This window comes from Hippocampus bargibanti, linkage group LG10, assembly GCF_051943395.1.
Source record: "Hippocampus bargibanti isolate YZ-2025 linkage group LG10, ASM5194339v1, whole genome shotgun sequence".
In the NCBI taxonomy this organism is placed as follows: domain Eukaryota; kingdom Metazoa; phylum Chordata; class Actinopteri; order Syngnathiformes; family Syngnathidae; genus Hippocampus; species Hippocampus bargibanti.
The window spans coordinates 5,657,459-5,671,491 of record NC_142743.1 but is presented as its reverse complement, the minus strand read 5'-3'; the positions used below and the strand labels follow the sequence as shown (position 1 = coordinate 5,671,491).

The 14,033-nt window shown below is 41.8% G+C and overlaps 1 protein-coding gene across 1 annotated transcript; it reads left to right on the top strand.

Annotated features, from left to right (window-relative positions):
- The first annotated feature begins 577 nt into the window (after window positions 1–577).
- On the top strand, window positions 578–14,033 carry LOC148892208 (rho GDP-dissociation inhibitor 1-like). The gene is made up of 6 exons (XM_089005449.1): window positions 578–695; window positions 5,288–5,476; window positions 7,248–7,331; window positions 7,431–7,507; window positions 11,346–11,409; window positions 12,482–14,033. The coding sequence occupies exons 2-6, from the start codon at window positions 5,290–5,292 to the stop codon at window positions 12,679–12,681; spliced, it is 612 nt and encodes a 203-aa protein (XP_088861575.1). The 5' UTR covers window positions 578–695; window positions 5,288–5,289; the 3' UTR covers window positions 12,682–14,033.

The following is a 14,033-nucleotide window of genomic DNA, read 5'->3' as shown; positions in this document are numbered from 1 at the left end:
TACTCTGAGAAAAAAAGTCACACATTTGCTAGATTTAAACGTTACTTTTTTCATCAATCGGTATGCAGTGGGTTAGCGCGATAAGCCTTGTGTACGAAACCCGATCGCAAAGTAACAACTGATTAACTCGTCCATTTCAACAAGACAGTGTCCGTCAGCTGCGGAAGAGCATTGGGCTGCTCACCCACCGCACGACCGAATGATGTACAGTATTACAAACTCCGAACGTTTTTTTAACGTTTAAATCAAGCAAATTTGCGAGTTTGAATCCGTCATCTAGCGTTATTTGCGAGTTTGAAACTCGCAGATTTCCGACTTTTTTTGTCAGAATAATCCCCATCTCAAAAAATATATATAGTTTAATTTAACCTGGCCCTAATGCTCTTCCGTGTGAACGGGCTGATGCCATAAGAATAAATTAAGTATCTAAGTTTGTGTTGCAGCATAAATCGTGCTGTGTAAACCAACTGTGGCTCTGAAAACTTTTGCACCAAACACTACGGGAGGGGTAGGTGGAAGGTGAACGGTGCTTATACTTTTGAGACAGTTTACTTGCCGTAGTTTTATTCCCGGAAATGCCGCGAGGGCGGGTGGCGCACCGGGCGGCGCCGTTTAGTTAATCGCCATACTTCCACAGCAGCACACGACGAACGCACTTATTAAGGCACCTGGAAGCGCCTCTGCTTTAAAAAAAGGTTTGTCTACTCTCTTTCTATTCAGGGCGAACAGTTCTCTCATTGGGGATTTTAAACCACTCATGTCTCCTCATCCACCAGCAGGTTCCAACTTGCCAAGTGGAGAGTGAGCCTACTGGCGTTGGTTAGCTTGGTTGAATTGTTCAGTCCACATTAGCAATTAGCCTCTTGTCCCCGTCATCAACCCCACCCTGTCGGAAATCGACGGCGCAAAGTCAAAAGTTAAGATCCTTCATTCAGACTATTTCACCGCAAATACAACAGCTCATGTCCAACTTAAACTCGACACTTCTTTTAGTGCAGTTATCGTCGTCCTGGTGTGCTATTATTACGCGTTAGTGCGAAAACGTTCTGCTCAATCGCTGCCGTGTTGGAATATAAATACAGTATACTTATTTGTTTTTTTTCTGCACACGTCTTATTCAAACCTTGCTGTTTCTGTGTCACATTGTATAAATATTTGTTTGTTGGCAAGATTCAACTTTAAACTTACCCTAATGTCTGAGAAATGTCCACAAGTATCCCCTCCTCAAATTTACTCCCATGTCAATGTTAGGTTCGTGATGCATCTGCTTTATTCGGGATAATTAGTTGACGAAGACCAGGCCATGCGATGCTTGTGGATCAGACAGCAGCCAGGCTAGTCTGCTACTTAACGTTGTACCTGTCACCAGCCACAGTGATGGTGTCGACCATATGATTGACGTCTCACCTAATTCTGAAATAAAAGCACAACAGATGGAGACAATTAACAAATCCCATTGTTAGCTCATTTTAATTACAAACAAAACGATAATGCCTTAACCCAGCCACCCCACCCTAGTCACCCTGAGGGAGAAATGAAATAGCTTTTTTGGCTCGAATCTACATAATGCATTCACATCCAGTAAGATGCCATGTGGACTATTATTGTCACAACCTTCATGTTAGCAATTGTTAAAAAAAATCTGTAGCCATAGTGTGTTTTAGGTGTCAGCATGTCAGACTCGTGGTCTGACACGCTTTGGAGTGCACACCTTTGGTCGTCAGTAGTGTGCTTTATCCTTGCAACTTGCAGACATTCCTTCGATGACTGCTAGTTTGGGCAGGCCACAAGAGGTATGGGGAAGGTGTTTTTCTTTTCACAAATGGGAGCAAACCCGAGACAATTCTGAGCCTATAATTGGTTATGTAGTGTGCGTGTGCGTGTGCGTGCGTGTGTGTGTGTCTAATATTGATCGACATATCTGTCTGTCTATCTGTCCACACTGCAATTGTTTGCCAATCATGTTGAATCTATATTTAATTTCACGCACTATAAATTGAAGACATTTTATGTTCAAACTTGTTAACTTTAGCAAAACATTATTTTTAGCAAATGCTCATTTGGGGTCTCAAACTCAATTTACCTGGGGGCCGCTGAAGGCAGAGTCTGGGTGAGGCTGGGCCGCATCAGGATTTTCACAAGAAAAGCATAGATAAAACATTCCAATGTTCTTCAATGAAAAGGTTTCTTCAGCCGTCATCTGTACTTTTTGAAGGTGTCGGACGTTTCGCTTCTTATCCAAGATGCTTCTTCAGCGAACTAAAGTCTTACTAGTAGTATCAGCCCTATATATATATATATATATATATATATATATATATATATATATATATATATATATATATATATATGTATATATCCCTAATGTCCAGACATGGCGGCGCCGGACACTGCTAAGATAGGTGCCTACTCTCAGGTTGGGGGGAGCAGAGGACCACTCCCTGCAGCCCCCCCGATTGTTCCTACATTCCTGACTAACGACTGGCCTGATTGCCCCACTCCCTCCGGTATCACCTATCAGCATTACTCATGTTGCCTAACCTATGTTGCCTAAGCAGGCTATTGTACGAACGATCCAAATTGAACTTCACCCCACCATGTCGGTTTGATGAAGGATTTAGCTTTTTTATGAAAATTGCTTCTTTTACTCCCCTTTCAAACCATCTATGTTCTTTTGCCAAGATTTTAACCTCATTGTCATCAAATGAGTGGTTGCTAGCTTTTAGGTGCATATGTACTGCCGATTGAGGCCCACTAGTAGTATTCCTGCGATGTTGATAAAGTCTTTTTTTGAGAATTTGTTTAGTCTCCCCAATGTATTGCTCTTTACAATTGTCATTCTTACAATGTATTAAATGAACTACATTACTGTTTTTCATTTGGCATTACATCTTTTGGATACACTAATTTTTGCCTTAAAGTGTTTATCGGTTTGAAATAAGTAGGAATTTTGTGTTGCCAAAGTACTCTTTGTAGTTTTTCAGAAACTCCTGCAATGTAACATACATTACATACAATACATAGCACTTAAGCAACTTATGAACGGATTCACCTCACGAACAACCGCTTGGAACGTATCTCATTCGTAAGGTGGGGAGTGTCTGAATACCTTCTGCCATCCCAGCATTTTCGTGGATGCTCCTGCTTTGTTGTAAAAAAAACAGTCCAAGTACTACGCTGGTGCATATGAATTGATTGGGTTCGGTGCCTCTAACAAGGTTAAGGACCACTGCACCGGTGTGGTTTGGTCCCCTTGCTCAAGGGTGTGCAGGAACCAAATGTGTGTTTCTCTGGCAGCCAATCCTTTATGTTTTCGTTGTCTGTCAACTTAATTCACAGCTATGTCTTAATTCTATTGTGATATTGGATTTTATTTTGTATAATTCATTACTAAAAAAAAAGGCGGAACTACATTAGGTTAAGAGGTATGCATTTGTAAGGCGAGCTCCTCCTGTTCTAATGCCACGTCTGGGGTTTTGTTTCAACCAAAGATAATTATTTTGATTGCATTAGTTGTCGGTTTTGAAAACATCCCGGTGAAAGCCCAAAGGAAAACGGCATTTTGTTTAAGAAGTGATAGACTGAATGTTTCCATATTATAATAATATTTTTTTAAGCACCTTTCAAAGCTCTCAAGGATACATTACAGTCACAGACAAGCATAGGTACTACAATTAATAAAATACAATACAAAATAGAATACAATAAATAAAATACAATTATAAATAGAAAAAAGAGAAGCTACACAGAAAATGCAATTTTAAATAGGTGGGTTTTGAGATGGGATTTGGGAGATGGGACCGTATTCCTCCGTAAGCATACAAATCTTTGCTCTAAAACAGGGGCGGGAACCTTTTTGACTAAGAGAGCCATTAAAGTAAAATATTTAGAAATGTTTCTCAGTGAGAGCCGCGCGCGCGCATGCAAACACACACGCACGCACTTTTCAACAAAATGTCAGAATGGATTATTTAAAATAACTTTGTGATAGTACTCACCGTTAACATGAATGGTATTCCGTTCCTCGTGATTGGTAAATATCCAGCCAAACGATCAGGTCCATAGGTGAAGTTACTGCTAGCTAGCCTGCACACGGCTCATAAGCTTCCACACTTGCTATCTGAAGTATACTTCTCGCAGAAGTACAGTAAAGTCTCGTTATATCGATATTCAAGGGAGTCCGAAAAAATATCGATATAACCGGGACTATCGATATATCCGACCCTGTTTTCATGTAATTTTCTCCGTGCGTGCATAGAAATAGTATCGCTATAACCGGGACTATCGAAATATCCGATATCGATATAACGAGACTTTACTGTATATTGATATTGATCAATGATGGGGTATATTGATGGGGCTTGTTAAAATGTCACTGACATTCGACTGTTTCATCGATGGAATTGTTTCATTGCAAATTAGAATCAGAACATTTTCTCTCCTCAAAGGCGAATGCTCCGGTGCATTCAAGCTGAAGTGTACCCATCGGGCTCATTTAAAGGGTCGTTTATCTGTTTTAACATGACGGCCAGTATCATCCAATCAAAATTGCGCTCTCCGCCAACCTAGGTCAGTGTCATCCAATCAAAATTGCACTTTCCGCCAACTAAAGCCCCAACAGGAAATGAACGGCGAAAAAACGAGAATATGTATTTAGTTTTATCAGCGAGCCATATGCAATCATCAAAAGAGGCATATATGGCTGACGCGCCATAGGTTCCCGACCTCTACTCCAAAATCTGGTTATTTTTTTCATTGTACCACTTATAGAACACACATTTATCCTCTTACATATACATCTAGTTCAATGAAAATCTGTGGAGTCAGCTAATTGTTAAGCCCTCTTCATGACTCTCGCACAGGGGTGATGTCATTTCAGAGAAGTGATTTTCTGTCATGTCACGTGGGCCAAGTCTGGCCCGCCACATCATTTTATTCGACCCACGAAAGCAAATCAAGCATGTCAAGTGCCATGATACTTGCTAAAGTCCGAATCAAAATTTCAAATTGTCATATGTAAACCACAATAACAATCATTATTCTTGACTTCAGATTTGAAAACTAGTTATTCATTAATTTGTTGTGCATTCTGTACGTAATATGTGGAGGAGATGAAGCATTCTAATTGTTTCCCCAAATTCATAACGGCCCTCGAGAGGAAATCATAGCTACAATATGGCCAAAGTCCATCGTGAGCATAGGCCCAACATTTTTTTTTATGTTCGATTTTTTTTTCCCACCCTTTTATCTTTATCAGTGTACTGTATAATTTTTTTGTGACCACCAGACATGGCTGATGATGACGTTACTCCAGAGCAGCTCGCAGCCATCGCTGCAGAAAATGATGAGCCAGAGATTGTGAACTACAAGGCACCTGCCCAAAAAACAATGCAGGAGATCAATGAGATGGATAAGGATGACGAGAGCTTACGTAAATATAAGGAGGCCCTACTCGGCGCTGGAGTTCCTGATGCTGGTAATGCGGCTGCTTTCTTTCCATTTTCATTTTTAAGGGATGCTTGATAATTATCCGGCCGACATGAGGAATTATGACATTAACAAAGTGATGATTCACACGTAGAAGTTGCACCACCTGACTTTGCAGAGAAGTGGAATAGAATTGTATCCTTCCGTGAGCATACCAAAGCATATTTTTGACACTCTGTATTTGAATTGTGAATACCATATTTTCCACACAATAAGGCGCACCAAAAAGCCTTTTTTTTCAAAAGCTGATGCCCATGCACCTTATAGTCCAGTGCAACTTATATATTGGAAAGTTTTTCAAATACAATATTTTCCGGTGTATAAGATTCACCAGAAAGCCTGCATTTTCTTCAAAAAATGACCCTGTGCCTTATTTGTAAAGTAATATTGAGCCACAAGTCTTGCAATCACTGTCAGCAGCCACAGAGTCAATTTCCCCCTGTAGAAGAAGTAGTGTGTGTCCTCAGCCTCTACTGTAGCGCCTTATAATATGGTGTGCCTTGTACAGTGATACCTCGGCTCACAAATAACCCGCACAAGCCATTGGTACAATTTGAAGAGAACATACAAGTAAGAGAACCAGCTATTAACGAAGTTTCTAGTGTGTCTCCCTGCATCTGTTGCTGTTGCAATATCACAACTTCTAAGATGTATAACCCAGAGTTCCTTGAGCTACTTTATGCAAAAAGCTATCCATTCCATCAAGCAATTAACGACCACCACAAAGGTAAATAAAACAACTTTTTTATACAGAACAGTTTATTTCTTTAATTACAATACCATAGCACATTTATTATACATGAAATAAGGTATATTGTGTGTAGTTTTAAGGCTTATTTAGTTGAAAATTATGTTTTATGGGTACCTGGGAACGGATTTATCTCATTTTAATGGTTTCCTATGGGAAATTGATGTTTGGAATACACACTTTTCACCTTACACACAATTTCTGGTGACCAATTAAGTTCGCACGCCAAGGTATCACTGTATTTGGAAAACCTTTAGCTATTTATATATTTGGAAAACATTTTTCTTTCATCGAAGGTGCGCCTTATACTCAGGTGCACCTTATACAGTGAGACCTCAACTTACAAACTCCCTATAATACGAACTTTTCATCATACGAACGTCAAATTTATGAAAATTAAGCCTTATAATAAGCACTATTTTCATAATACACAACCACCACGGCCGGTCGATCAAGCACACGACCTTCGGATCTGGCGAAAGTGATCTTCGGCGGACGCACACGACCGAACCGCGCTCCAGACGGCGCTACTTTCCATACCCCTCTCATTGAATGCATACGTCGATCGCCTACTTGGAGCTTTTTGCTGATAATTTTACTATTATGGGACCGGAAAATAAACACCACAGGCTTGTGTTCAGCCTCAGTTCAAATGTGAGCCTTACTATGAATAAATTGAAAACACTACCAGCCGTACACGTCTACTCTGCTCTGTTTATTTGTCATCCAAGACTTGGGGTGTGTTCAGGTTCGAGAATAGCGCATGACTTCTTATGACTCTAGGCTGTTTGGAAAGCATTGTCTAACTGAATGAGCGGTGACAAACACTTGCCAATGTTTTTGTGTTGCTACACTTGCACCCCCATGGCAGTTATATGTACATTGCACATATAACTGCCATAATAAGCAGATGCATCTCCATAACATTAAATGTGGGTTGTAAAGACTTTTTTGCATAATTCATGTGGAATGTCAGAAATGCTGGAGCTTATGCTTGTTCTGTTCTTGTCAGACCCCAACGTTCCCAATGTCCAGGTGACCCAAATGGCTCTGTTGTGTGAAAGCGCCCCAGGTCCTCTGGTGCTGGACTTGCAAGGTGAGTCCTCGGAGGATGGTTTCTTTCTTTTTCGCCGTGATTTGTCACAATACCTGATATGGTGTATGTCGATACCTGTTTACTTTTGATTTCCATCAGGAGACTTGGAATCCTTCAAGAATGATGCATTTGTTCTAAAGGAAGGAGTTGAATACAAAATAAAGATCAGCTTTAAGGTGAGAGCTACCCTTCATCCAGCATTTATGGCCACAAATGTACTGGACATACTGTACCTCATATACTGTACACTCGTATTCAGTAAAGTGTTGACACTTGAGGAGAGATAAACAATGGTTGTCATTTTGTTACATATCTTGTGTGTGCGTGTGCCTTTTAACTGACAATTTGCTGTGGACACAGTCACGTCCAACCCGAGTGTCTAGGTGTCTTGTTGTTTTATTTAATAACAGGGCTGATGGGCTTATTTTGATCGTTCGTCCTTGGTTCATTGCGTCTACGGGCGTTTACGGCACAGGATGGTTAAATCATCAGGAAGCCAGGTGTTGAACAGAAAGTTGGTTTAATCTTGAAGACAGCGGAGACATCGCGGTGTCGGCCAAGGAGGGAGGCAGGGAGAGAGAGAGAGAGAGAGAGAGAGACTAGAAAGGGAGAGCATTTATACGTGGCGCACAATGTGTGATGCGATAGGATGTGACGTAATGTAGATGTGACATCATGTAAAGGAAGGCAGGATATGACGTATTAGGAAGTCCTAACGTGAACAAAGATTCTAAAGCGATGTTTAGAGATGTTTGTATCGCGAATTACCCCAAGAAGGGGGCCCATGTTAGAAAACTGGTTTTGGGCCACAAAAAACTTAACCCTCTCACCTCAATTGTGTTCAGTCTTAATTTTAAGCATTTTCTTCAGACCTGACGGCTCGAATTGAGGACTTCTTTAAACGATTGCAAACATTTATGCTTTCCTCTTAAGAACTATATGAATCATATTCATAACTGGATGAATAACAAGAAAGCATCTTCTCCGAATCTGAAGCCATTAATTTGATTCTAGAGCAAGGCAAGACGTCCTGGCGTGACGTCACGAACAAGGGGGCGGGACCTTCTGAAACGTGCCATTTCCAGGGTCATTTTGAGGTAGTTTTGGGACACTTTAACTACACACTACACTTTAACTACACACTAAAACTACAGACAATATACCTTATTTTATGTGCTGTGGTAGTGTAGTTAAAGAAATAAACCATACTTGTACAATAAAGTCGTTTTATTTACCTTTGTGATGGTTGTTGATTTTTTTTTTGCATAAAGTGTCTCAAGGAGCTCTAGGTTGTACATCTTGGAAGTTGTGATAAAGCATCAGATGCAGGCAGACACACTAGAAACTAATAGCTGGTTCCCTTGCTTGTCTACTCTTCAAATTGTACAGATGGCTTGTGTCCGGGTTTTTTGTGGACCCTGATTGATTGGATATTTTAACCTTGCAGTTTACACTCTGCCTTTAACAATAAAGTTGAAACAAGTCCAAATTTCACTGTTTTCTATCTATGTTCTCACCTTTTCACTTTTGTTGTTGTTTTTTTTTTTTACTTTTTTTCTTTTTGTTTCAAGCGCTGTCGTCTGCCTTTCCTGTTCATGTGCAGTTCTGTGTTTCTGTAACCCCTGTCCCCGCTCACTGCTGTGTGTCCTGCTGCGTGTGTCCCCTCCCTCATCTACCACGCATCTTGACCAATCACGTGCGGCTTTATGCACGTGCGGAATAGAGGACAAAAAAAGTCAGCTGCCATTTCCAGCTCCAAGAACCGGCTCGTTAGCGAACGACACATCACTCGTTGTGGTGCTCCTTGTGTTTCACGAAAAATAGTTTGTATGCCAAGATTATATTCTCGTGAATTTAACGTTCGTAAGGCGAAAACTAAAGCATTCAGAAACCGAGGTATCACTGTATATAGCTTTGGTTTTGATGTAAAGGTTACGTGCACATGTTCCGTGTGATTGCTCGCTTGAGAGAGCACACGACTTTTCACATTGTAAAGATGTCGTGGAAGAGAGATCCTACACAAGAGTAATGGTAGAACAGTGACGTCTCTGGATGGCGGAATAAAGAATTTGTGGAATTGGGCATGGTTAGAAAAACAAGTTGATGGATGCCGGCTTTCAGATTTCATATTCAAACGTGAAAATCCTTTTGTCACTGATGATTGCCTCATCTCGCCACCGTACCTGGACTCTTCCTTCGATGCGCGAGTGTATCCGATCCGAGGTGTTTTCCCTGCGTCCCGTAAATGTATGTCATCATCCGGGATTGTGTAATTTTGCACCCTCATGTGCCATTTGCTTTTTGGCGTAGTAAACGGGTCGGATCACCCCCTGCCTTCTTACTCGCTGTGTTTTCTTTGATTTGTGAATAAACATCCTGCTTGGGTAGTACGTGTCTGCTTTGGGATCCCAAACATTCCACTACGTTCCGACGAGTCATCTGCCGTCACTCTCGCTCGGAACGTGACAGCTTCGGATGACTTGGCTGCAGGATGTTCTTTTCTCTTGAAATATCTATCCAATGACACTTGCTCTGATTCCCACGGTCACATCACTAGATTTCACAGCCTCCTTATTCTTTAATATCGTACTGATCGTAGATTTTGCCATGCTGTATTCCCGCGCCAGATCAGACACGCGCACACCTCCTTCATATTTTGCGATTATTTCTTTCTTAAATGCAATAGTTGTACGCACTACTTTTCTTTTGTCACTTTAAGCAGCACTTACTTTCTTTGGAGGCATGATTAGGGGCTAAAACTCTTCATACACCTATATTAAACGCTAGAGCAAAACGCAGCAAGTCCGCTAGCGACAACAGTTGGTCACGGAGAGAGCGATACACCCGTGCGCCGCTCAGCTCCCCACCCTCGCGTACGCACTCACGCGTCGTATTGGCGTTCGAACACCGATTGATGTTCGAACGCCGAAGCAAGAATATCTCGAATATTTTGTTCAAACACCGATTTGTTCGAACAGTGAGGCGTTCGAGAACCGAGGTACCACTGTACCCACTACAAATGTTCTGTTGCTTAATTGATGGTAAATATCCCTTGCTGAAGATTGTCGTTTGTCATCATGGTGCACAATGCAATGTTAGCGTTGCCTGCTGAAAGACACGTGGACTCCTGTTTCTAAGCGGCTTTCATAACTCTCAAGTACACTTTAGAGTCACAATATGCAAATTGACAACAAATATTCGTTTGGCAATTTGCATACTCGGCATGGCAGCCAATCAGAAGCCTGTTTCGTGCTTCGGGCTATACTGTGACTGTAAAGTGTACTTGAAAGTTTTGAAAAGCTTAGAAACAGGAGTCCACGTGGCTTGTAGTGGTTTGCGTGCTTTTGCTTTATTGAATAAAACAAACGTTTGATTTGAAAAAAAACTTTTTTTTTTTTTTCCTTGAAGTTGTCGACCACCCGAGCCGAGTTGTTTTGAAAGCTGTACGCCCGACGTAGAAGTTGAACGCCCCGAGCTTCCGGGCAGATGTTATTTCAAACACTGAGTATACCATGATTTGAATGATGATTTATCAGACTAAACTAACTAACTTGAATAAGACCTGATGGGAGATGACCAAAGTTGGTGAAAAACCGCACTAAACATAATAAATGGTATTTGTATAATTATGTAGCAGATACCTAATATGCAATCTTGCATTGATAAATTTACAGCCCCCTTCACCCCCGGCTGATCTGTTCCATTTTCCTCTATTTTCATTTCCCTTGGCTGGGATCACTGATAAGTGTAAACGCAATGGGTTAAAAAAATGTTCCTTGTTTGTTGTCGATTGAGTAGAGAAAGCATCAGGAAAACAACCACTGATTCCTGTGGTTGGGTGCACATTGTGTAACTTGAAGAAAAAAAATCTATTCCCTTTACCGTTTTCTAGCGTCCTAAATTATATTTTAACAGGTTTTGATTTGCAACAATGCTGCATCTGATGTCTTCAAAACAACAGATGACACCAACTTACTCAACTGAAAAGCAATGTTGTTTTTCTTGTCTCCTCAGGTAAACAGGGAGATTGTTTCAGGTCTGAAATATATACAGCAGACATACAGGAAAGGAATGAAAAGTGAGTGCATTTTTTACTTTTTTTTCTACTGTTTTTAGCCATCAGAAATGTGCCACTAAAAGGCACCCAAAAACGGCATAAAACCCACGACATAGTCTAGCCTGGTCCCAATTCCAGATCAATACAAAAGGTAGAGTGATGAGGATAAAACTTGAAATCATTTGATATACGTCGTGGTTCGGCTCCACTGTGAGGATGTGAACTGGAGGAGACACCGTTTCCCAGGCGGGGAAAGAGAGTGCGTGGACGCGTGTTGTAATGGACATGTTTTAGGAAAAGTAACGATGTCCAGGAAAGGAACTAGGCAGCGGGTGGGGGTCAGAAGATGTTGGAAGCTGAAAAAAAGGAAACACGTCATGCTGCTATTGCAAAAAAAGGATAAACGGGCTCTGGACTGTCAGCAGGAGCTTCCACAAGACTGAACCACCACAGCCAAGTTGTCCTGGTAGACGGCGGGGGAGTAGAATGTCTAGTAGAAAAGGGGGGAAAGAGACAAAGTGGTGCACCCATAAAGTGTGGGAAATGTGTATGTAAGAAGATTTGGAAGATTGAGGCAAGGAACAGAAAATGCTAGAACAAAATTGGAGGGGGCAAAGATCAAAATGAATGCAGATGACACATGCAGAGAGACGTCAGTCGAAAGGACGCACAGCACGTCAGGCTGATTCAGGATCGCAATGGAAGTGTGCTAACTGATGTCATATCAGCATATCAGAGAGGAGGTGGCTGAGGACTTTTTGACCAGGTTGTTCAGTCGTCTTTGGGAGGGTGAAAAGATGGCCGAGTAGGGTAAGCTCGACTTTAGACGGAAATGTGTAAATGTGAGCAAGGGTATGGTTTCATTCTTAGGGCATGCTGCTTTATTTGTCTTCCGGGTGTTGGAGAAGTAAAGCGAAGGTCTTGCATTGTCTTGCTTTTTTGACTAGTGATGGGTAACTTCAACAACGGTCTGGATGAATATTCATTTTCTCCAATTAATCAATGGCACCACCAAAGTTATTCAAATGCCCTTTGTTTTGCATTACACAATTGTCATTTCTATTTTCTTATGTCGTCTGGTCTGTGTCCGTAGTTGACACGTCGACCTACATGGTGGGCAGCTACGGGCCGCGTCCAGCTGCATTTGACTTTGTGACCACGATGGAGGAAGCCCCGAAAGGCTTGCTGGCCCGCGGAAACTACGTCATCAAATCCATGTTCACCGATGATGACAAACACAACTACCTGAGCTGGGAGTGGAACCTCAACATCAAGAAAGACTGGAAAGACTAAAAGCCAACCTTTGAGTGGGCGGCAAATGAAAGATGTCTACCTGCTATCTGTCTTAGGACACCTGTCGCTCTGCCATCCAGTTAATTCTGCAGTCTCCTTCCGCCTTCCTGGTTTTTTTTGTTTTTTTAATACCGCTGTACATTTGGTCCTTTGGTTTTGGTTTGTAACCCTGACATTTCTTTGACTTCTCCGAGCATCAGGAGCGGCACTATTTCCTCACCCCCAGTCCATCCAATCATCACCTCATTTAGCTTGGATTGGTGGAATGTCACTACCCCTTTGCCACCCCATTGCCCACTTCACTCCCCTTTCCTGCTTTTGCTGGTCGCTGCTTCAGCAGAATGTTGTCTTCCTCTCATAATGAAGTACATGGTTAAAGCAAGTGTGTACAATCAACGTGAGTTTGCCTTTCAATCTAGTTGTATCACTGGTTGTGTAACTGTATGACTGTATCAACCTCACTGATTATCAACTGTCTCCTCACCACATCCACCATTTCCTTTCCTCATCGACCCGCTTGCTGTCTTTTGATAAAATGACCAAATCTTGCCTTCACTCAGAGCCGCTCCGCATGTCATCCTGCGCTCCCGTTCCAAATGGAAGCATGGCCCCAGAACACATTGGCATCCAAACCTGCCTTATGATTGGTTAAAGCAGGACCTTTCCTCACCCGGTGTGCAGTTTAGCTGCCAGGTGGCTCAATTTGCTTTTGTCCTACACCCACCTGCAGCCCTGTTGATGTGGAGATCAGTTTCAACAGGTTACCAATCGCTTGTGCACATGGCCAACGCTCCCCCAAACTTAACCCATCTTATATAATTGCAGGGTAATGAATGTTGACAAGAATTGGGAGGAAAAGAAAAAGCCCGAAGCCTTATATTACAAATGATAGCGTCCAAATAAAAATGGGCACAAATGTTTTGTCGTTCGCTTTTGGTTGTGTTTCTTTCGCCTTAACATGCACGTCCTCCCCTGCAGCGGCTCACAAGCTGATTCAGATTGCATTGCGCTTGCAGTCAGCGTGCCGCCGCCGGGCGACATGGATGGTGTCAGGATCAGCCGCTCCCCCTTTTTTGTTTTAAATGCAGTGACAACACTTAAAACAGTTGTGAAGACTGTTTGAAACAAGTGACTGGTAACAACCTGAAAAGCCTAAATGAACTTGTACTGGTCCAACGCATATGCATGTCATCGAGCCTATTTGTAGTTCCAATGAAAGCTACTGTATGTATTCCTGCATCATACATTCCTTCACATTGTATAGTTTCTATGAAATCACTGGCATGCTGGTGGGGTTGTACATGATATCATTCGTGATTGTACTTGGTCAATAAAGATTTTGCTCAACTTGG

Bases quoted from the DNA above. Each gene is read 5' to 3' on its own strand.
- LOC148892208 (XM_089005449.1), top strand. From the start codon at position 5,290: ATGGCTGATGATGACGTTACTCCAGAGCAGCTCGCAGCCATCGCTGCA. The intron at 7,332-7,430 runs GTGAGTCCTCGG...GATTTCCATCAG, and splicing joins TCTGGTGCTGGACTTGCAAG to GAGACTTGGAATCCTTCAAG. The intron at 7,508-11,345 runs GTGAGAGCTACC...TTGTCTCCTCAG, and splicing joins AAATAAAGATCAGCTTTAAG to GTAAACAGGGAGATTGTTTC.